This window comes from Chiroxiphia lanceolata, chromosome Z (genome assembly GCF_009829145.1).
Source record: "Chiroxiphia lanceolata isolate bChiLan1 chromosome Z, bChiLan1.pri, whole genome shotgun sequence".
Classification (NCBI taxonomy): Eukaryota; Metazoa; Chordata; class Aves; order Passeriformes; family Pipridae; genus Chiroxiphia; species Chiroxiphia lanceolata.
Window position 1 is genome coordinate 15,526,746 of NC_045671.1, and position 22,692 is coordinate 15,549,437.

Consider the following 22,692-nt stretch of genomic DNA (forward strand, 5'->3'; position numbering starts at 1 on the left):
ATCCCTCTTTACTTAGGAGAGTTTTTTGAGTGAATTTATTCAGATGTACAACTCAAAATTTGTTAAACTTTCCTATTGTAACAGGCTGGAATGAGACAAAGAGAATCTTTAAGAGTTCTTGTGAAGACACTCCATAGTTTTTACTCCACTTTCAGTAAAAGTAGTTAAAAATGAGCCAGACCACTAATCTTCAACTTCCCCTTTATAAGAAGGGGCTCTCAAAGAGGTTGTGGTGTGGAAAATTTTTCTCATGTTTGCCATTCTACTCAGAGGAGAAGTCCAGAGAAGTAGCTTCTTGTAATATTTCATATGATGAGGTAGCAGAAAGGTAGTTGGGTGGGGGATAACCAGGGTTTCAACCTCTGTTATAATATTTTTACCCCTTTCCAGCTCTCATGATCTTAAACCAGACTCCTCACTTTACTTGGCCATCGATCTCTGGTACACAAGTGTGGTACAATGTTTTTCCTCCTCTCTACCCTCTTCATGATAACCACTGAATAAAGCAGCAAGTCACATACAAGTTTAGCTGTCACAGCTATTCCTCCTGACATGGGCTCTCCTTAGGTTGCTGACTACCTGTTGAGATTCAGCCAGCAAAAGCTGTGGGACCCTGGGACATACCTCACGTCAGGTTCTGCAGTTGCAGCATGTAGTGGCAACCTCCCATTTTTGTCAGGTATGTTCTGCTTAGCACCGTTCCTGAGCAAGCTGACACAGCCTTCCAGCCAGCCTTAAAAAGGAAGAGCATGTAAAGAGGAAAGGGAAATGCATCAGGCCAAATCTTTTCTTGTTGGTGCTGGCATCTGTGTGTGACTGCAGCCATTTCTGACAGCAGAAATTTTTTCCACCGGTTGAGGTTTCTCAGCACTGAGAATGGTTCCCTTTAGAGCCCAGGTCTCAAACTAGCTTGGTCATTCATTTCTCTGATAAGGTGAGGTGTTTCATTTACACTGTACTTTGTTTTTTTCTGCAGCTGTGGCAAGTACTGACTGCCTAAACAGTGATTAAAACACTGCTAATTCCTGTATCACTAGCAAATGCTACACATATTCTTGCATGGGAATACAATTATGCTAGATTAAACCAAGAACATGCACATTTAATCTCATTTCTTTTGTGAGATCTTAGCAGGGATGGCAAATCACTAGTAAAAACCTCAGAATGTGGTCTTATGAACGTTGTTTCGAAAGTTTGTGTTTGTGACAATGTTAGACTGAAAGCAGCACCAAAACAGACAGGATGAATCAGTTCTTGGACTAAAACCGTCTATTGATCACCCTAGCATAAAAGCAAGTAAACAGTCTGGTTGTAAGTTGTAACTGCAAAAATCTTTCAGTCCCAGGGAAATCAAGCATCAGTTTGAGTGTTTTGCTAAAATCTCCACAGGCAGTCGGTAAAGACCATTCCCTCCTATATGAGCTATATTGGATTGGCATTAGTAGCATTTTTATGGAAATGGTGTGGAATGGTGCAATCAGTACATGCCTGTTGGAGCTCTTAGTGGAAGTACAAGACCACCAAATCCTGCATGTGATTGTGACTGTGCAGCTCTGCTGAATTCAGTTCTGGACTGACATGTCAGTCTGGACAGACATCACAGCCAAATGCTCCCTAGATCTCTGGTTATATCCATCACAGAAACAGAAATGGAAACTTCTAAGCCTGGGTGGTTTAAATCTATTCCAGTAATTTCTTTTTTTTCCAAAGAATTTTTTTTTCTCCTCCAGGAAAGGAGGAAGGAAAAAAGGAGCATGACACTAATTATGGAATTTTTTGGAAATATCTAGCAGAGGAAATGTTTTTTCTCAAGTAAGTGTGGCATGCTCCTTGCACTGGATGAGACTGCCTGTTTTGCTATTTTCTATGCTTATTTTTAGGCTAAGCATTGCAAAGCTAAGCAGAAGCATTGTTTTTATCCTGAATTTTCAGGAAGAAACTAGGTGCAAGGGATGTCATTTAATTAGGCTGCCACAGTACCTGTTTAAATGGGTTGGCAGTCATCCAGCCATAACTCATACTATGCAGCATAGGTGAAAATTCCTTCTTCCTGTCCAAATAATAATGGAAGCCCACTCTGCTTAGCTAACTTGGTCCCCATTCTCTCTCTGAAACCTGAATTACCTTCTGCAAGGAGTAAAAGACTAAGGAGAAGAGGACCATCCTTGTTGCTTCAGAAAGGTGTGCCACATCTCCCTTCCCAAAAGTATCAGTGAGGTGTCTGCCCCTACTGTCACTTGTATGTAGGTTGATCAGGGGATTGGACTGCTTACGATCTGAATATTTGGAACTTGCAGCACCCTGAACTTCAGTTCTCAACCTGGCCAGGCAAAGTCCAGCACTACAGTGAAAAGAAGCAATGCCCTGGCTTATGTGGTGTGCAGGAACACCAGCCTGCTGACCACCAGAATTCGAGACAGGAATGCCCCCATTGGAGCATAAATATCTGCTGCTGACTGTGGGAGGGAGAGAAGTTTGTCTGCATATTAAGAACAAGAGAGGACTTTCCAGTGCACAGAAAATAAGTGATTTTCTTGAAACCACACAGAGGACCCTGGATCCTACTGAGATCCTCATACCATGCACTGATTTTACAGCCTGAAAGAGAAAGGACAGGATCTGACAGGAGTCCTGATCCTCTTCTAATAATCATTGCTCCAGCTTTGCATCATAGTAAAGTTTAAAAAACAATCCCACTGTTGTCTAGAACCAAATGTTTTGCACTTTTTTTCCTTCTGTAGTATAAACAGAAATCTCTTTTGGTCTGCATATTTACTCTCTTCACTCCATCCTTCTCCCCCAAGTCTTGGTACCAGATAAGTTACCAGAGATAAACTGGTACGTCCATAGGCATCTTGAGTATTAATATTGCCTCCCATCTTCAACAGAAGCTTCACTGTATCAACCTGGCGTCCTGACACAGCATGCATCAAAGGGGTGCAACCTGGGGAAGAAAGCCAAATTTTTTTACAATTTTTATTTTGTCAAAGCCGTAAAATACAGTTTCTTATTTGCTAATGTTAACACTGGCAAATTAACAAATTCTTCCTCTGGCAACTGTCCAACAGTTGTACTCAGCTTTTTGTAAGCAGGAAGTAACTGCTATGCCACTTACTGACCACCAAGTTTAAAAAGAGTGTGACTTCATTAGCAAAAGCTTTGCCTCATTAACTCTTCCTCTGTAGGAAAAAGTGCTTTTCTGTTGACAAATTCCCCAAATGAGCTTTTGGTTTTGTACACCATTTTGGATGCTGATAGTCTTCAGAATGACTAGTAGCCAGATATAGTGCTTGGCTAATCTTCTCAAATGCCAGCTTTGTTCTTTCCCTGTGTATTCAAAACAATTATGAAATCAAGCCCTGTCCCTTGCAAAGGTATATGTGTGCCAGTTGGTGCTTTATGTAGACAACAACCTAATTTGAACACTGGATTTGTTTAGGATATTTTCTTTTCTGTTTTCTTAAGAACTTTTTTATTATTCTGCAAACAATTTCTATGTTGTAAAAAAACTGAAATCCACATTCAAACCTAATACTTGACTCTCATCACAAAGTATTAGGATGTCATTTAATTGCTTCCTCTTCCTTCCAGTCTGTTAACTGCTGAAAAACAGCAAGAGATTTTCCTGCAGAATCTAACAAACCAATTTAAAATTACTAAGCTGGGAATATAGAAGTTAACATGAAAATTAGAAATTATAAGACTATTAGAAACTTCAGACACAACTGAAGAATAATTATTCTTACTGGATTCAGTGAGACTGCTGAGGAAATGTGCTACTCAACCTGAGGTCACACAGACTCTGACAGACGTGCAGGACGAGCTGTGTGTTTTGCATTGCACAACTCGTCTTTAGTCACATTTGTATGTACAGCGTAGCAAACAAGTTAATTCTAGAGATGAAATACTTCTATTTGCTGATCAGCCCATCTCCACCCACTCCACCCCAGCCTTTGGATCTAGTCCCTCTCCCCTTAAAGATCCAGACTGAGAGTATTTTATCTTGATTAGGCTTTTCCCTACTGACCAGTAAATGTTTTAATGATAACGGTTAGAATGTTTGCTTTAAAATGTAAAAAAAAAGGTAGCTTAGTAAAAACTGTTTGAGATTAGCATAGACAGTGTTCATATAGAAGAGACTGCAATTAAAAAAATACTTTTGATAAAAAAAGTCTTCCTTGAGAACAGCTTCCAGGGATCTGTGGCTCTAATTCACTTGGGAAATAGATGCATATAAACCTCAGCCAATGTACAAGAACTAAGCATTAAATAGTAACCTGAACACAAAATGAGCATAGTCTCACAGATAAAACAGATTATGTAGATGACTGCACACTGTACAACCAACCCTTTGGCAAAAAATTACTTGACAAAGTCATTCAAGCTGTGACTGTACACATACTTTTTAAGTACGAAAGACTATAATCTCCTATTTCTGAAATGTGTAGAATGTATGGCTTTTGGCTTTGATAAAAATATTCTTTTGCCTTCCCTGAAATGACAACAATTTCTCAGCACCTCCTTAAATAAGATAAACTAATGGTACTGTCTATTTGTAGCAAAACAGCTTAATTGTATCTGTATAAAAATTGCAATTACAATTACATGCAGAAAGAAATCTCCAAACTGTGCATTTCCAGTGGAATAACTCAAATTTATTCTACTACTAAATATAATCTTCTGCACACAAAAATCAGGCTAAAAAATTGGAAAATTAAATTGCAAGCTGAAGCAACAAGTCTCCTGAGAACAAACTCAGCCTTCATTTACCCTCTCTGTCACAACACTCAAGGACAGAAGGATCTTCCCGAATCACTGCAGTCAGTGTGTTCACATCACCATTGGCTGCTGCTTGGTAAACCACAGTCAAGTCAATCTCTTCTGCTGCATCAGCTGCAGAAAAGGAGCATGTCCATGAGTAAGCAGAGAGCAAGTACAAAAATGATAAACAGTGAAAATAATGACACATCTCACTGAGTTTTAATGACTATGTTACTTGGGGTGGAACAAAGTGTATCTAAACATCACTGTGGACTTTATTAGTCATCTGGAACTTGATTCTCACCATAACGTCTTCCAAAAACTTTCAGACATGGACACTGAAAGGACTTAAGAAAACTTCTGGAAAGTTTCCACCTCTTATAAGAAATTATAATAACATTAATGTAACAGGACGTGAGAAACAACGAAGTAATAACTAAACTAGCTTATAATGTTGCTGGCTACACTCTTATGATGGAGGAAGAAATCAGGACCCAGGTGTTTTCAGTTTCAATGTTATCCTTGCACCAGTCAGAAGACCAAAGCTTTTCACTTCCCTGTGCTGTCCAAGGGAATTCTCTTCTTAGGAGAGTGAACTTCTTGCAACAGTAGTTTGTATTGATTATTTCTGCAAAAATGAAAAATGGAATACTGCTTGGAACTCAGGATAAGTTTATTTTGTTTGGCAACTACAGTGTGAGTTAATATTTAAACCAATGCCTTGCAGGACCTGTTCCCAAACGCTTCTCAGATTTCTCTTTCTAGAGAAATTAATGTGATAATTCCTTCTTTGCTTGCAGACTGGTCATCCTATGTTCCACATGCCTACATCTCCTTTGGCTTCAAGTGGACTATTAAGCTGTTAACTCTAGGAGTCAAAAGAGTTAATATTTTGGTGCTGGATTAAATCAGACATACTGGTAAAACGCTCTAGATATGTATATCTAGGTCAGACACAATCTCATGTTTCTGATCTCCATTAATTCAAAAAGAAGTATAGCTGCAGCGAGCTCAGCTGTTCACAGTGGCTGAGGGTCTGGTGCGGTTTAACCTCAGAGAGGAACTCTGTCTGGAGCCCTTGTTCACTCAGTCCTTGCCCTGACCCTGCTAGGGTGGGAAGGAGAATCAGAAAAAGGTAAATTGGTGGGTTGAGATAAGAACAGTTTAATAACTGAAATAAAGTAACATATACTAACAACAACAACAACAATAATATTAAGTAATTGTAATGAAAAGGAGGGAGAGAGAGAGAGAGAAATAGAGAGAGAGAGGAATAAAAACCAAGAAAGGCAAGTGATGCACAATACAACTGCTCACCACTTGCTGACTGATGCCCAGCCATCCCCCCACTTTATATACTGGGCATGTTGGCCTGCGGTATGGAAAATCCCTTTGGCCAGTTTGGGTCTGATCTCCCGGCCATGATCCCCCCAGCCTCTTGTACTCCTGCTTGCTGACACTGAAAAGTCCTTGACTTAGGATGAGCAGTACTGAGCAATAACTAAAGTTGCTGTGTCACCAACATTACTCTTTTACTAAAAACAAAATACAGCACTATACCAGCTTTTAAGAAGAAAATTAACTCTATCCCAGGTGAAACCAGGCCAGGGTCAGAGCTACAGAACATATAATTTGTCCAGTCGCTGCCCTACCTTGTTAACAGGAGAAAGTAAAACTGACACCTAAATCACACTAGAGAGTTGATCAAAGGAAAGACAGATAAAGTGACTGGTGACTTATCTGTACTGTTCTATCTTCTGGAGATAGCATGACCATGTAAGCTGTGCAGAAAAAATAGAGATAGTTTAAACAGAGTTTGAAAAGTTTGTATAAAGTCTTTATCATAATCAAATAATACATTATTCTTAATGCATTGATATAATATTTTAAACATTGTCATACATATTTTTGAGTGATCTTTAAATATTATTGTAAAGCATTAGCCACACTATTCACATTGTGATCAGATGTTGCCTCAGATGAACCTGCAGGAGATCTCTGTTGGGATTTACAGCTTAATTCCTACATGTGACCTTCTCTCCCTGTGGTGCAATCAGCACTCTGGACTTCAAAATTTGGCTGCCATGGAAACACAATCTGCTCTTACTCTGGAATAGGTTAGTCTGTCAAAGCTGGAGCTCTGGTTGTGGGCTTTGGAAAATTAGAAAGCTGATGTTAATTCTGCCTTTGCCACAGATTCCCTTTCCATTGCTCCTCAACTAAAGAGAACCTAACTATTTTCTTTCTTCTAGCTGGTATTTTAAATTACAGATTTCATAAAATTAGTGAATAAAAATGTTAACTTGATTTTTTATTCTACTGAGGAGTCTATTGCTGAAGGAAGCATGCATTTGGCTCAGAAGATTTGTCCTTTGTGCCTGGGAGATCAGGAGAGACTAAGAGTCATTGCCTCTAGAGAGTCATCATCAGTGACCAGTATATGAAAAAAAGAAGTAAGTTTACCACAGGACCAGTTAATATTTCCTTATCACATCAGACCTGCAGACACCTCTCACAAATGGTAAACTCAGTAAAAACATGTTAGTAACAAGCTCAGGTCTGAACTAGTCCCTCACTCGAAGAGAGGTGTAATTTGGGCTGGGTGGGAGGCAAGGAAACAGGACAGAGGTTGACTGCTTGTGTTGTTCCTCTTGACTAGTCTCTGGAGGTACATGGGGGGTGCCAGCCATAAACACCAACACAGATCCTCCCACAGTTGCATGTCGTGTACAGCTGTGCATGGTTACTGTCTGGGTATGGTACAGAAAAGATGCTGTTGGCATTGGGAAAGAAACCATCAGATGTACTGAGACACTGAATCAAAGGGGCACTCACCTACTTTGATGCATTACACATTTTGTACTTTTTTTGCCTTGTAAGTACTGTTATATCTTCCTGTTGTGAGTCAGGAGCAGAGAAATCCAACCACAAAATGAAAATCTCTATCTCCTGAGCATAGCAGTTGCTTACCTGGAGGGTGGTATGGCAGGAAGATGAGGACATGGATGCACACCTTCACGTGGGTCTCTGACTGCCTCTGCCCTTTATCATCCAGGTAAAACCGAAAACACCTCCCCTGTGCCTTTGTTTATGCTATGCTGAATCTGTTCTCCCCAGAGCAATTATCCTTCTGTATGAGGAGAGGAAGCAAAACACTAAATGAATGGATGGATGGATGGATGAATGAATGAGTACAGTTCTCCCCATGCCTGATCTTGCAGAACACAGGCTCCATTCCTGTTAAGGGATGGTGGCATGAAGCCACAAGGATTCACATTTCCCCCCCAAGTCCTAGCTGTCAGAGCAAGGAGAGTCAGGTGGGCTAGGCTGCCACCCTGCTGGCGAGGGAGCCTGGGCCAGGAGGAATTGATGAGTGCCCATATTATGCATCTGATATAAAGTAGACTGATTCCTAATTTCATTAATTCCACAATTTCCAGTGGGTGTCTTTAACATGACCCATATGGCTTTGCATGGTGGGTGAGGAGGAGGACATGTATAGTCTTCTGATGCTTCACATGATAGGGAGCAGAAAATGCCAGGAGGACTTGGATGTCATTTATGCTGGATGCACTTGGTTCCAGGTGACACAACATCTACCATTTCATCTTCCTCCAGCTTATCTTGTCAAGGAAGGAAAGAACATAGGCAGAAAGCTCACAGGTGATTTCTTTTAGAAGACACCTCCCTGGACAGAAGAGGAGTGGTTTGGAAAGTGGGCATTTTGCAGAAGGCAACAGTTAGGTACTGAATACTTGCATCCCCCGCCCCCTTTGTGAGCTTACCCTGCCGGGGGGCTTGGCTGTGGCGGGGGCACCAGCACCATGTGGCATAAAGGGACTGTGAACGCCAAATGCCTGATCCTCCATCTTCAAATATGCTAGAGTTACTCCATTACTACCTTGCAATTCTATAAATGCCAGTCCCATTTCAGATACATTTTACATTGTATTTTGGAAAATTGCTGTGCTACTGGTAGAAAGGAAGCTGTCAGTCAGCTTCAGGAAAGCAGAATGTCCAACTAAGAGCCTGCATATAGAGAAAGGGAGAAACTACAGGCTGACACAACAGCAGTGTAGAAAGGTCTAGAAGGAAAGACCAAATGACATATGGGGTTGTGGCATATTTTGTAGCTAAAATCCTGGGAAAGAATCAAAGTTAAAAGCCAATCTGTCTGAAATAAGCTGCAGTGTTTTAAAAGTGTGTCATTTCTTCAAGACAAAGTAGCTGTCTTTTCATCAGAAAAGGGGGTATACAAAGAGAGACACAATGATCACAGGATTCATAACAATGAAATTATGCTGTTTGTGATATTAATTCTTCTCTGACTGTCCTGTGAAGAAGGCATGTGTTACACAATTTCTGATGTCAGCTGATGTGTTGTTTTACAAAGTGCATGTTAGATGTATATAAGTGCATGCTTTCTGGTGCATTGGATTTTTAAGGTCTAAATAAACTTGCCAGACCTTAGTGTACATGCTCTTGACAAGGGCTGATTTAGAACTTTCTAAAACACAAAGTACAGAAAACCAAAGACAGGATAATAGGATATTTTACGTTCATTGTGAAGAAGAAATATTTATGCATGTAATTTACTCCCCTCTCTCTCATAAACCGTTGCCTCCACCACTAGCCTTATGTGATTTCTACACTTTGTTGTCAGGACACAGTACTGGGCAGTTTGTTTGGTTTCAGCCCATCAGGACCAAGGGTCAGTGAGTGCAGTTTTTGGAAACTGTAACTCATTCTTTAATATTACGGATTTATGGAATTTTTAACAAAGTAATAATCCCTGTCTATGCCTGGCTGTGCATGTACCAGTGCAGGCCTTTGTCTAGCTTCTCTGTTTAACTGGTAAACACTTGAAGCCAGGAACAGCACACATTTACTTAAATGCACTGAGCAGTATTAAGAGGGAAGGGGTTTCTGGTTTGGGTACTGCTTGCCTACTGTAAGTCCCATGTTGCTGTTACTATTGTTAAGTATTATATTAGTGAGCAATACTATAGGATGTGCTGCAAAGAGACAGTATGATTTTCAAGCCTGGAATGCTGGTTTTTTTTTAATCTGTAGCAAGGAGATTTTTCTGATGTGTGTGGTGGAGAAAAAAAGGTTTGTGGGGAGGGTTGAATTATTTTTTTGGACCAACAGATATCAATCTAGTCTGTTTGAAAGCTAGTTTGTATTATTCCATTTTTATAAATTGCTCCAATGAAGGACATTTCCCTTCCCCTTGCTAAAAAAAATGATGTCTGCTTAAATCAGTATTGTGCCACGAAATTAAGATAGTATTTAGATAAAATCCACCATACACTGTTAATTTTGAACAGAACACTACTTGCATGATAACCAATGAGTTCAATGTCCCACTGCTGTGTGTTTTATGCTCCTGCTCCCCATCCACCTCCCATGCAACTAGCTGGGAAGGCAAGCAGTAAGCCACTAATCACCTAATGAGCAAGCATTCCTGCAGTGGTGGTGAAGGGGATATGGTGAATTTATCTGGAGGATTTGCTATGAGTAGAGTGTGACATGGACTGGAGATGATGCTGGACAGGAATTAGATGTTGCCTTCCAGCTCTCTCACTTCTATCTGGATAAGCTGGTTAGGGTCAGTAGTCTCCTGCATTGCTCTCTGCCCCCTAACTATCTGGAGACTTGACTTCTCCTTCCTCAGGCCTGGTGATATTCCAGCCTTATTCCTCGCATGACTTCCATAGCTCTCTGGCAGCCATCTCCATGGCACTGAGCATGCAGGGTTTCCTCTCTGCCTCCCCAGTCTGAGCCCTGCTGGGTCAGCATGTGGCACAGGGAATACTCCTAGTGCTGCACAGGTAGAGGTTGAGAATGGCTGTTTGGAGCTGCAGAAGCTCACTCAGCTCCACACGTATGTCCTGCTGGGGAAAATGCTCCTTATGTCATTCACAAGCTTAGGAGCACCTGTCTCTATTCCTGCAGTACACCTTCCGCCATTGCACTTCCCTGTCTCTTTTATACTTGCTGATAGTACGTTTTTATCTCTTGTCACTCAGTTTTGCTTCCCACCCTCCCCCCCCACTACATGGGGGTGGGTCCCAGCTGGATTGGTGTAAACCAGTAATCCCAAGATTCGCTCAGGCTTTAAGTGCTGCTGTGGCTGAAAGGTAGCCACAAACCCACCGCTTTCAAAGGGCTATATTTACTTTGGTTTCACCAAAGAAGTGCAGGCAAGCACAAAAGTACAACCTGTGGGACCTGGCTACCCAGAGGGTACCACAGTTTCTGTCTTCCTCCTGCCCTGCATCTTTGTTCCACAGCCAGCACCCTCACTGTGGGGCCAGTGTGGCCATGTCAGCTTGGACATTTTGCAGGTGCGTACTGGAAACTGTGCCCACTACACACACAATATTTGGCAAGTTGACTTAAAAGAGAATTTGTGGCAACATGGATGATCAAACAGTGACAGCCTCATACTTTCAGAACATAAAAAGGATGTCACTACACTTGTAATACATCAAGCCGTAAAACATAAAAGTTTATACTGGCAAATAAAGACAGAACACTTAACATTTAACTTCAAAACAGACAACAAAGATACATCTGTATTTCCATAGCAACCTTACAATGTAGAAAATCTTCACGTTAGGGGGCTTAATGATATACAAAATGCACAATTATGGTAATACTCACCTATACAGCTTAGATTTGCCAAAACAAAGTTGATCACTTGTCACCACCTAATCCTTTTAGTGTAGACTTACGAATATCAGCTTTTGTTAAATTTTTACTCCATTTTAAACTGCTGTTTGCAAGTACTGCAATAACTTTTAATATATATCCATAAGAGGATTAATATACAATATAAAAATATATACATCCATCTCTCAATGCTAAGCATAAGAGTAATTAGATGCTGTTGCTATTCTGCTGAAAATTTTATTTTTAAAAATCACTGTCAATAGACTGAAATATCCTCTGAAACTGATAGAAAAATTCCTTTATGTGCAAACAAAATAAAGCTGTTCTTCTCCAAAAATTTATCTTATTCATTCTGTCAAGTAATCTTAGTACATATGCATGGGACGCATGGGAGGACCAAAGGATTTTGAAATTAGTAGCAGGTGACTTACCTTTGTGCTGATCAAACACTGATGATGAACTGAAATCCATTGTGATCTATCTGATTATTTACAACCAGACCAGACAAATGCCATCTCCAGGGTTTTGCGGGAAGAATTTCATGTATTACAGCACACAGTGCAATGATAGCTGTTGCCAGTCTTCTTGTCAGAGAATTAGACTCGCTTTTACAGCTGCAGGTTGTAGACAAGGCAAGAGTCTGATGGAAAGACTGTATGCTGTCATAGACCGTCCTAAAAGGACGTCCCTGGAAGCTTAACTTAGATTCTGAAAAATGTCAGGTCTTCAGCGAGTGGCACTGCCTACGAGCAGCCGAGAGATGCTGCGGCTGCCCAAGCTCCAGCAGCCCAGGGCTGGGTGAGTGGGACAGGGCTGGCAGACAGAGCATGTGCAGAGCTCCAGCGCAGGTCGGGGGCAGACATTCGTCCTGACTCCACATGCTCCACGGATGGGCAGCCCTGCGGGCGGCCTGCCTGTTCACTCACTGTCAGCATGTGGCTGAGGATGGTTTGTGAAATGATGCTTTCAGACATCACCCGATTTAGCACCTTCACACAGAACACAAATTAGCAAATTTAGAGTTAGTTAAAGTACAATGAAGGGATAATAACCAACAGCACCTTACTGTGGCTAGAGTGGACAGTCTTAACTATAACTGCACAGGACAACATATACAGCAGTGCACAGCTGTGCTAGTTTTAGCTGGAGTAGAATTAATTTTCTTCAAAGCAGCTGGTACATGTATGGCTGTGTTTTGGGTTTGCTGGAAACAGTGTTGATGACACAGGGATGTTTTAGCTATCACTGAGTAGTGCTCACACAGGGTCAGGGCCTTTTCTGCTCCTCACCTTACCCCACCAGGGAGGAGGCTTCAGAGCACAAGTAACTTGGAGGGGACACTGCCAAGACATCTGATCCTAGCTAGCCACAGGGATATCCCATCCCATATGGTGACATTCTCAGCATGTAAAGCTGGGAGAAGAAGGAGGAAGGTGGGTATGTTCAGAGTGATTGTGCTTGTCTTCCTAAGTCACCATTATATGTGATGGTGTCCTACTGTCCAGAGGAATGGCTGAACACCTGCCTGCTCAGGGAAGGTGATGAAAGAATCCCTTTTTTTACTTTCCTTGTGCACACAGCTTTTGCTTTCCCTATTAAACTATTTCTGTCTCAACCCATGAGTTCACTCACTCTTACTCCTCCAATCCTCTCTCCTGTCCAACTGTGGGGGAGTGAGTGAGTGGCTGCATGGTGCTGAGTTGTCAGCTGGGGTTAAACAACAGGGAATGCTTCAAACCCAGTGTCTGCCAAACTGACAGTAGATCCATGTCTTCATGCTTTTTTTTGACTGGGCTTCTGCCTTCCCAAATTGAGAACTCAGACTGTACTGTAAAGGGGATGGCACCCTGGTGAGCTTTGCTTTTTGCTAGGTTATTTCTGTGGAAGTAAAATAAATGGGCTAACTTGGAATTTACCTGGGGGAATAGATGACCAGCAGTGCCTAGTGACTGGTGGCTGGGAGGAATATAACAAGTTCACTTAGCACTGGTGCACTGAAAGAGACACATCATTACTGCTAAGTAATATATGAAAATTAGGAAAGGCAATATACTTTTGGCCCAAAAGTGCAGGCAGGACCTGCACTAAAGCTATGCCTATGTTTGGTCAGCCTAGGAAGCCCTTACACGTTATGGATTGTATTTGTTCTGTTCTGGTGTTTTGACTAATTACTGTGACTACTGCAGATGCTAGTGACAACATACATGTGGACACTGTAGGAGTTGTGTCTGGAACTCATTCACAACCAAGCACCTGTTCCTGAACATAAATCCAAACTACATGTTTGAGAAAAGATAGTATGGTCTAGGAAGCAGCACAGCCTCAACAGCTTGAAATGAACACCAGAGCTGAAATTTTCTCAAATGTGACAGTGTGATCTACTCAAAGGTCTTTAACTGTGGAGAAGCATGTGGTAGGACTTTGGAGCCAGAGACTGGCTGTTCTTTTCCCTACTGCTGACTGGTTTGTGGTTTGCCTTGGCTCAGGTAAACTTTTTTACATTGAGGAGGCACCCACCGTGTGGCAAGTGCTGTCTGTGCCATCTGGGAGCAGAGTCTTGGTTATGCAGATTGTCAGCTCCTAACTGGCATCTACTTGCCAGGAGGGTGGCTCTGGCTGTGGTGCTGGCAGATGAAGTCCAGTCCATCCAGTCTAAAACCCTCACCCTGTTCAAAGAGCTGCCATGGCTGCTGACTTCATGGAGGAGACACTGGAGACAACAGTGTCTTCTGACCAGTATCTCTGGTCAGAAATTTTGAACTGCAATTCATCACCCCTGGTACTGTTTGAAAGACCACAAAAGTGGCTTTTGCTTTCTGCATGTGACAAGAGGCCCTGTGTACACAGGATTTCTGACCCTGCTACAGTACAGGTTACACAGGTGTTCCACTGTCCTCTACTCAAGCCAGTCAATTAAATGCTCACAGTTTTACCTGCCCATTTGCCATTACTGTCCTTGTCTTTTTATTCTGCTCCTGAAATGAAGGCAATGGACCTTAGGGAATACTACTCACTCTTGTAGTGCATTAGCCTGGGGATGAGGTGCATTGCAGGTATGCAGCCAGGGAAACTGGGGGAGGAACACCTGGCAGCTGATGGCTTGTGCACCCCACATGTGGACAACATTGGCTACAGCACTGTTTACATTTACTAGGGGCTCAGATGGCCTTCAGCTACAGGAAAGTGAGGCACCTCCTCTGAGACAGGTGTCCACAGCCCACAGATACAGTTATGTTTAAGAGTTGGCAACTTCTTTCCTCTACATCTATCAGAAGAGAAGCAAGGCCAATGCTTTAGCAAAACACCTTCTTCCATGCAGATGCAAGCACCAGGTGAATACAGTTCTGTGCCTCGGCTATGGTAGACATACCACAACTCAGAGGCTGCCAGAAAAGCTGAGATTTAGGAGCTGGGCTTAAGTCACTGACTTCCCTATATTGCCTCTTTAGAAGAAGGAAAGACCTCCAAATTCCTCAGGACATCCTGGGCTCAGTGGCTATGAAAGCAACCCTGGCTAAGGTCAACAAAGCAACAGAAGTATTAGAAGTTAGTATAGGCAGTAAATAAAGATGGTAGCTTTAATATTGCTAATACATTATTCTTCAATTTAAGCAAATTGTACTTGACTTTTTACGCTGTCAGCAGTAGTTGTTTTTTTGGGGGGAGAGGGGGTAAGAAAGCCCAGGTACTGAAAAGTGAAGAAGAGAGAGTAGAAGAAACACAGAGTTGGGGGTTTTTTTAATGTTTTTTTTGCGCACATTTGCTGTGTATCAGTGTATCAGTATTTCACTGTATACAGGGTAGTAAACTCTCCTTCTCCTTCTAATTATTGTTCATTGGGTGAATGCAAAAGTTGCATTCATAAGGAGTGAGTGAAACATAAATTCAAATGCTATGTAAATGTTATTTACTCGGCTGCAGAGCAGGGCTGAAGACTGGTGATGCAGAGACTGGGAGCTCTTTGGTGCTTACTGCTGACAGCTCCTGCTCTGTGCCACGTTGCCATCATGACCAGAGACTCAGCTTACAGGTATTCTCTTTTGCTACCCCTGCAGAGAACACTGGCAAGTGGGCAAGGGTTTTGCATGCATTTGATGCAATGACACAGTCAGTGCGTTGGAGGAAGGATGAGCCTCTTCGCTTGCACAGCGCCTGGAGCAGCAGTGCCCTCATCTGTAAGGAGCACTGCCAGCAGCCACCACTGCAGAGACAGCAGCTCCAGCAGTGAAGTGCTTCCCTGCTTTCTTCACAAGCCTGACTGTTCGCACCCTCAGTATTCCTTGGTAAGCATGCAGTCTAGGGAATTGGAGCCATAATTAACAGAGGGATACCATCAGCCTTCACTTCCAGTTTCTAATGAATTTTATTAGTAATAATTTGATTGTAAGGTATTTGAAGTACTGTGCTATATATAAACTAACTCTTCATTGGATTTGGAGCTCCATCTGCGATGTTTGGAATGTTAGCACCAAGCTCAGACGTGTGAAGAAGTCAGACCACTAGCCAGGCAGAAGGAGTCAGCTCTGCTCACTGGCTGGTGATTTGGAATCCACCCAAATGAACAAAACCTCCCTTGAAATGTCAGCAGATAAACAGTGACTGGAGAAAGGAGAATAAAGTCACAACACATGTTAGAGATTCCCACATGGAATATAAGACAGAGTGAGGACCTACTCTACCTTGCTCCCTGCTTTATAAAGCCAAATACATCCTCTGCTCAGTCAGTATAACCTTTTGCTCTTGACTTCAATGGGATCAGAGCATCACTTATGGTATGATTTATTGGGATATCAGTAGAAACTGTGAAACAAATTTAGTAAGAAGTCAATATGCCTTAAAGTCCGTTCTCTAACTAGAGTAGGGCTGTTAAACAGTTACTGGGTTTATGGGTATTGTTTTCCCAAATGATAATCTGTTTGTAAGTAACAAACCCAAACTTCAATTTTTTTCTGTGCGATTGTTGTACCCACTTCAGAAGGAGTGGGGAGTCTCTCACTGAGTTTATCACCCTGACCATGCTTTCTCTTGTTAACTTCCAAAAACTTCCCTATGATATTCCAAGCCTAAAACTGCATTCAGTGCCTCTGGCACGGTGTAAGGGTGGTTTGATGAGCCTGTAACAGTGTGTGAGCCAGATGTTCCTGTGGTAGAGCAGATGGGTTGGGTGTGGAGAACTGCTGAGTCAGGAGAGTCAAGGTGCAGGTATGTCTGTCCTGGGTACACACTCTGCCTGAGACACAAAGGAGCCAGAGATGGGACACGTCACTTTTGTGGTGTTACACTGCTAAAGAGAAATTTCTGGGCAAACCCTCACTTTAAAATTTATTTTTAAAAAAATCTGTTATTGTTCTACAGGATATTATAACAAAAAAAAAGCAAGTATCTATTCCAGGTCAGATCAAAGGTTCACCTGGCCTGGTCACCAGAGTGTCTGAATAGCACTCACCAGCAGCTGTCTGGCAGTGAGTAACACCACCTGTGTGCAGTGAGTAACATTTAATCTGAGCACTCCCCTGGTCTCCAGTCCTTTTAATACTCCCTCAGAATGGTCTCCAAGGCAGTGCTGTGATGCTGCTGGGTTCCAGAAGGTGGTGGGCTAGGATCAGCACATGACTCCATGAACCAGCAGGAGCAACTCTTGAGTAGAGTAGAGAGCACTTACATTGCTTTCCATTAAATCCTTTTAAGCACTGGAAGAAATGTTTGTCTATGGGGAACCAGTAATCTCTGACATTATGTAGTGCATTAAGAATGCCTGAAAATTAATGAAGTCTCATTCTACATATCAAATAACAGTACAGAGCATGACTAATCATCTATGAATGGCAAGCTCTGAGAGCCTTGATGTAAACCTTTGTGATAGTAGGTTTGCATTGGTAAAATACAGGAAAAGCTTAACGTATGTTTTTACCCCTTTGACTCTCAAATGCTCTATCTTAAACAAGGAAAGCTAGGAATTTAAAGATAGATAGCAAATTACAGGTGGATTGGAAACAGTATTGAGAAGAATGGATCAAAAAGACAAAAACAGAGTGACTGGTGTAAGTTAAAAGGCAAAGGGAGAAAATCATCCATTGCAGCATTGCCTCAGGAGAAGGGCTTGTTCCCAGTGGATGAGGATGTATGCAGCAGAAACTGAGGTCTTGCTGGGTCAGCAAGGTCAACTCATCTTTGTACTGGATTCAGAGTAATAAAACCCAGTGGATGTCTGAATGTCTTTGCAAGCCTATTTGCACCATTCTGCTTTTGTGGGGTTGCTGTACCAGTTTTCCTAGAGTATGCACAAGACTGGGCTGGTGAGGGAGTGTTAGCTGCTCTGGGAGCTCTGCCTGCCATACCAATGGCTGTGTTCAGACTCTACAATGGGACATGTGGATGACACTGGCAGTGTAACAAATCCAAACAGGCACAACTAGACAGGGAACAGGAAATCTAAGTGAGAAATAAATTCTTAGAGGAACAACTTAAAAAAATTCCTACTTCATCACCTGCTTCTGAGCACTTTTATATTATATAAAAGCCAAATATGAAGCATCCAGTCCAATTACCTGGGGTTGTAGAAACAACAGGAATCTATTTATGGTGTTGTAGGATTATTATATCACACAGATCTCTTCTGTTCCTCATTAATGCTTACAATATACTGATACCAGTCAGCCACACTTTGTATTTTTTTCTGTAGCAAGCCAGGGAAGCACATGCCTTCTTTCTAGTCCTGTTTCTCTGAATTTATTTCTCTGCCTCTTCATGCAGAAATCAGAGGACAATAACAAGACTAAATTGTGCACCTGTGTCTTTATGTTGTGTTCTTTTTAATGATGTCATCTTTGTATAATAACGGATGTTTCTGTACCAGGGTAAGTGCATGTCTTTGGGCTGCTGGCCCCTCCTGTCTGACCTGTAAAAAACCCCAACATAGCTTACAGCCCTTATCCTGACAACTTACCACTTGGCTGGGGAAGTAGCATGGTGCAGGGAAGCTGACTGCCACAATGAGGAAGTTGTCAAGGCATGGCTACAGTCGGTAACAGATTTACACATAAGAAAAGTGGTTGCTGGAAAAAGTAGTAACATCAACAAAAGTGTTTTGGCATGGTCACATTGCAATGACAGATGTTATTACGAAGTTGACCATCAAAATTTACACAGTGCCAGAAGAATAACTTTTTGCTTCCTCCATTCATTTCTTGTTATTGACTTATGTAATTTTTCTGTTTACAACTACAACCTGGAAGCAGTTTACTTTTTCAACTGCTGACCATTTTTCTACTGCATATTAACTCCATCCCATGCAGGCAAAAGTAAGTACAATGCAATGACGTGTGACAGAATGTTACTTGTGCAGCTTCAGCAATGACCAGGGTAGTCCAGATGTAAACAGATAGGTAATGCAGCTGCATAATATTGCATCAAAAGCTGCTCCTCTGACTCTCTTTAGTGTAATTATAGTGAGGTGTGTAATGAGCTGATGAATTCTTTTCTGTATTTGGGATAGTTGAAGGTATTAAAGTCTTTGATTAGCAATATTTTACATTTCATTGCCAAACTATGTCAAAGTCCCAGATATGAGAAACAAACAAAAAAGGTGTCAGTAACATGCAAACCGTAAATTATGGCACAAAGGATTTAATCCTGCATTCCTGGCATACCAGGGGCCCCTCTTGATATCTTATCCCAGATTATGAGCTTTACTTCAGGTTTGCAAGGTGACAAGTGCATTAGTAGTGATGGAGCACATAAGTCTGCGGTTTGGGATTGTTACACTTACACAGAAGTGGCAATTTAATCATGTGCCAATGAAACTCAAACAAAACCGCAAACATTTGACTGGTATCTCACCATATGTAGTGCGCTCACTGTCAGAATTTGAAGTTAAGCAGCTGAGTAGGCCATAGTACTAGGGGCAGGTTCAGAAGAAAGCCAAACACACCAAGCTAAACAACATGATCCTTTAGAAGACTTACACTACTCTGACAGCCCAAGGCGCATCAGATTTGCAATCCATCAGGTCTCTGGATTGCAGCGGCATATATCATTGCGTTCATGTAGCCAGAATAGTTCCCAGACTTAGAAGACCTATTTATGGATGCCCCCTTCACCTGCACAATTACTACTATAATTATGGTGAAATTATGGTGGTATTGGGAGGGCTAAGCAGGCACTGTGCTCCCATGGTGTCATGTAGGACTGAAACAGAACCTGAAACTCATTTGACGTCCCAAGATTTTCCAGTCTGCCTAGAGAAGGCATAAAAAGGTTAGAAAAAGTCACTGAGGTCAAGTACATTGTAGAGAACACTTGGAATGCCATAGCAGGGTCACAACCTGGCTGGCAGTTCTAGGACTACCAAAGAGCTTCCAAATGGCCACGGCAGGTGAGTGCTGGGTCACTTGATACCCTAGTTTTGGAGAAAGGATGGCCTTACTGATTAAATACTGAATTGGAAAAGTGTTGTGTCCTGTTGCAGTCTGTCCGCACAGGCTCTGCTGTTTCAGTTTACTAGAAAAAATAATATTCATAGAAATATTATTCGTAGAAAGCAAAAGGTTTGTACACAGCACTGATATAGTTTTAAATACTGGAGTGGATGTTTGCAGGAGGGCTGTTGTAAACTTTACTCATTTCTCACTGTGATCTCTAGAATGAGTGTGCAACAGAAATTTAGAAAACCTATTTTGCTGCTGAGTAGTGGCTTTTATGTAAAGTAATTTTTGAACTTCACAGGACCTTTCCTGAGATTACAAAACCATCCAAGTGGGGCAAAACATGGCCTTAAAATATACTTTAAGTATACTTTAACTGGCAAGAGAAACTGGAAGCTCTTTGGAACCACTTGAAAACTCTGTGTGTGCTTAACCTGTCTGTCCGGTATATCCCACATATATGCATGGGAAAAGGAAGTACAAAGAGGAACTCTTGCTCTACAAAAGCAACTGAAACCTCCAGATATGTTGGTCATGAGTGGATTACATGTGAAGATGTGGGGCTGGAACAGGAACACGAGAGCGGACGAGATGAGATGCTGCAGCTGAAAGGGATGCAGCACTCACACAGGGTGCTGTGACACATGGCCTGGAGTGGAGCACAGAGCTATGTCTCATGCCAGGTTTTCCATGGCCCAAACCCCATGGCTTTGTCCCTGACCTGTGGAACCCATTCTAAGTGCATCTCCCCAAAGGTTAAATGAACGTAGTTCTTCCTGGTGAAATTGCCCTACTTCAAATGTTTCTCATAGAGAGGGAAATGTTTTTCAGTCTGGTTAGTCAGGCTTACAGTAAAAAAAAATCAAAAAAAATCCTAGAATATAGTGAAAGCAGGCATTAGCTAAGGGAACATGCACATCTTCTTGGGAGACATAGCTTGTGGGGAAATGACTTTGCTTCATCTCAGCTGGTTTAGAAGACAGCTTTCATGGCAGAAACTGTCAGTGGCAGCAATGCCATGTTTGCAGGTCCAGCCTGGCCTGGGCACCCCAGTGGCTGCAGGTGGACTGGCAGCTGTCAGGTGGCAGGGAGGGTCTGTGCCTGTGGCAGCTGCATGGCTGTGCAGCACCCTGAGACCCGTATAGCTCCTTAGTTGGCCAGGTCTCCCAGCAAGCTCCCAGCAAGCTTCCATGCCTCTGGGCTTACCCTCATCCTGAGTGTAAGCCTCGGGGGGTGCTGAAGTGTGATTTTTGTGATGAGGCCATAGAATCAGCTGTGTTTCTGTGCCTGCCCGAGCTCTTTTGCATAGATGAGGTGTCTACAGCAAATTCAGGACAGCAGGGGAGAACATAAAGGGAAGCAAGAGTTGCCCGTGCCCTCATGAATTTTTTCTCAGTATCTGACTGTGTGCCTTTTGATTTCCTCCTCAGGCCTGCTGTACTTGCTGATGGCTGGTGGGTGGGACGAGAGCACATCCCTATCCTGCCCCTGGGCTCCATACCATATGCTGCCCTGCCTCCTTGGAGCAGCTGCTGGTGCAGGCAGGACTCACCCAGGCAGCCTTCAGGCAGCCCTGCAGTGCCTGGCACCAGGAAGGCAATGTGTGGGGGGAAGTGCACGGGGGTGGTGACAAGTGTTTTTCCACTAACGTCGGCACTTAAAATTAACAGCCTACAGACCCATCCCTTCATCCCTTCTGGGCACTTTGCAAAACAACTCAAATAACATTGAAAAAAACATGCAAGACTCCAAAAATGGTTTTGTGATTTGCTGTATGACTGAGTTAAGGAAGAAGCATTTTAAAGTTCTTTGAGTGAATTTTTGTTCTTGAAATATTTTGAAATTATAGCACTTTCACCTGTTGTATAGTTCTTTCTTTTTCAAAGTATCTGAAGTCACTTTGGCAGTTGTAAGTCCTAAGCTATTTATTATTACATTATCAGGAGTTGATAGGGCTGCATACAAGTAAATATAAAAAGTACTTTCATTTTTTGAAAATGTGAGTCTTATGGAATAGGCCAAGATATTTTTAAGTATGTGAAAATGCATGCTGAGTTGTTTGTGCTAACATTCAAGTGAACTTAATAGTAAAAAAAGTTCTTTGCAATTATTTTTTCTATTTCACAACTGGTGACTTGTGAGGTTATAATCCACAACTGTCTGGGCAGCTGCATGAATATGAAATTGTTGTGTCTGCAAATTATGAAGATGTCATGACTCTCGCTATAGATGAGTGAGAAATTTTATCTGGCCTTTTTTATTCTGCTTTTATAAAATATCAGTCATTAGCTACTCTTCTGAGAGTTTTATGCTTTTGTTTTCCCCCCAAAAGTGATAAGTATGCATATATCTTTTAGGACAATTCTGACATTGCAGGGATTTAAATCTATGGAAGCAAGGCTGGAGCTTTATAATCTCCAGAAACCATTTTAACATATTATGTTATACATAATGCTCATAGATGACCATTCAAACAAAAAGAACACTAAACAGCTTACAGTCATTTACCTACTGAGTTTTGCAAAACCATACACATGCAGACACAGACAATCACAGCGCATTGTATTTTCACACAAACATACTCTAGGGCATTTACCAGTCTTTAGCTGTAAGCTGAAACAGGTTATAGAAATCATAGAATCATAGAATAGTCTGGGTTGGAAAAGACCTCCAAGATCATCAAGTCCAACCCCTGATCCAACTCCAGTTACTATATCATGACACTAAGGGCATGTCCAATCTCTTTTTAAAATCCTTCAGGGATGGTGAATCCACCACCTCTCTGGGTAGGCTGTTCCAATGCCTGATAACCCTCTCTGTAAAGAATTTC

At 42.0% G+C, this 22,692-nt stretch overlaps 1 protein-coding gene across 1 annotated transcript in view; it reads right to left on the reverse strand.

Annotated features, from left to right (window-relative positions):
- The window catches only part of ANKRD55 (ankyrin repeat domain 55), a 48,200-nt gene extending 35,979 nt beyond the window's left edge, over positions 1-12,221 (reverse strand). The window contains 5 exon segments of the mRNA XM_032676267.1: positions 625-733; position 2,554; positions 2,814-2,944; positions 4,771-4,893; positions 11,871-12,221. Coding sequence (XP_032532158.1) covers positions 625-733; position 2,554; positions 2,814-2,944; positions 4,771-4,893; positions 11,871-11,910 — 404 coding nt within the window. The 5' untranslated portion in view covers positions 11,911-12,221.
- Positions 12,222-22,692: the final 10,471 nt, after the last annotated feature.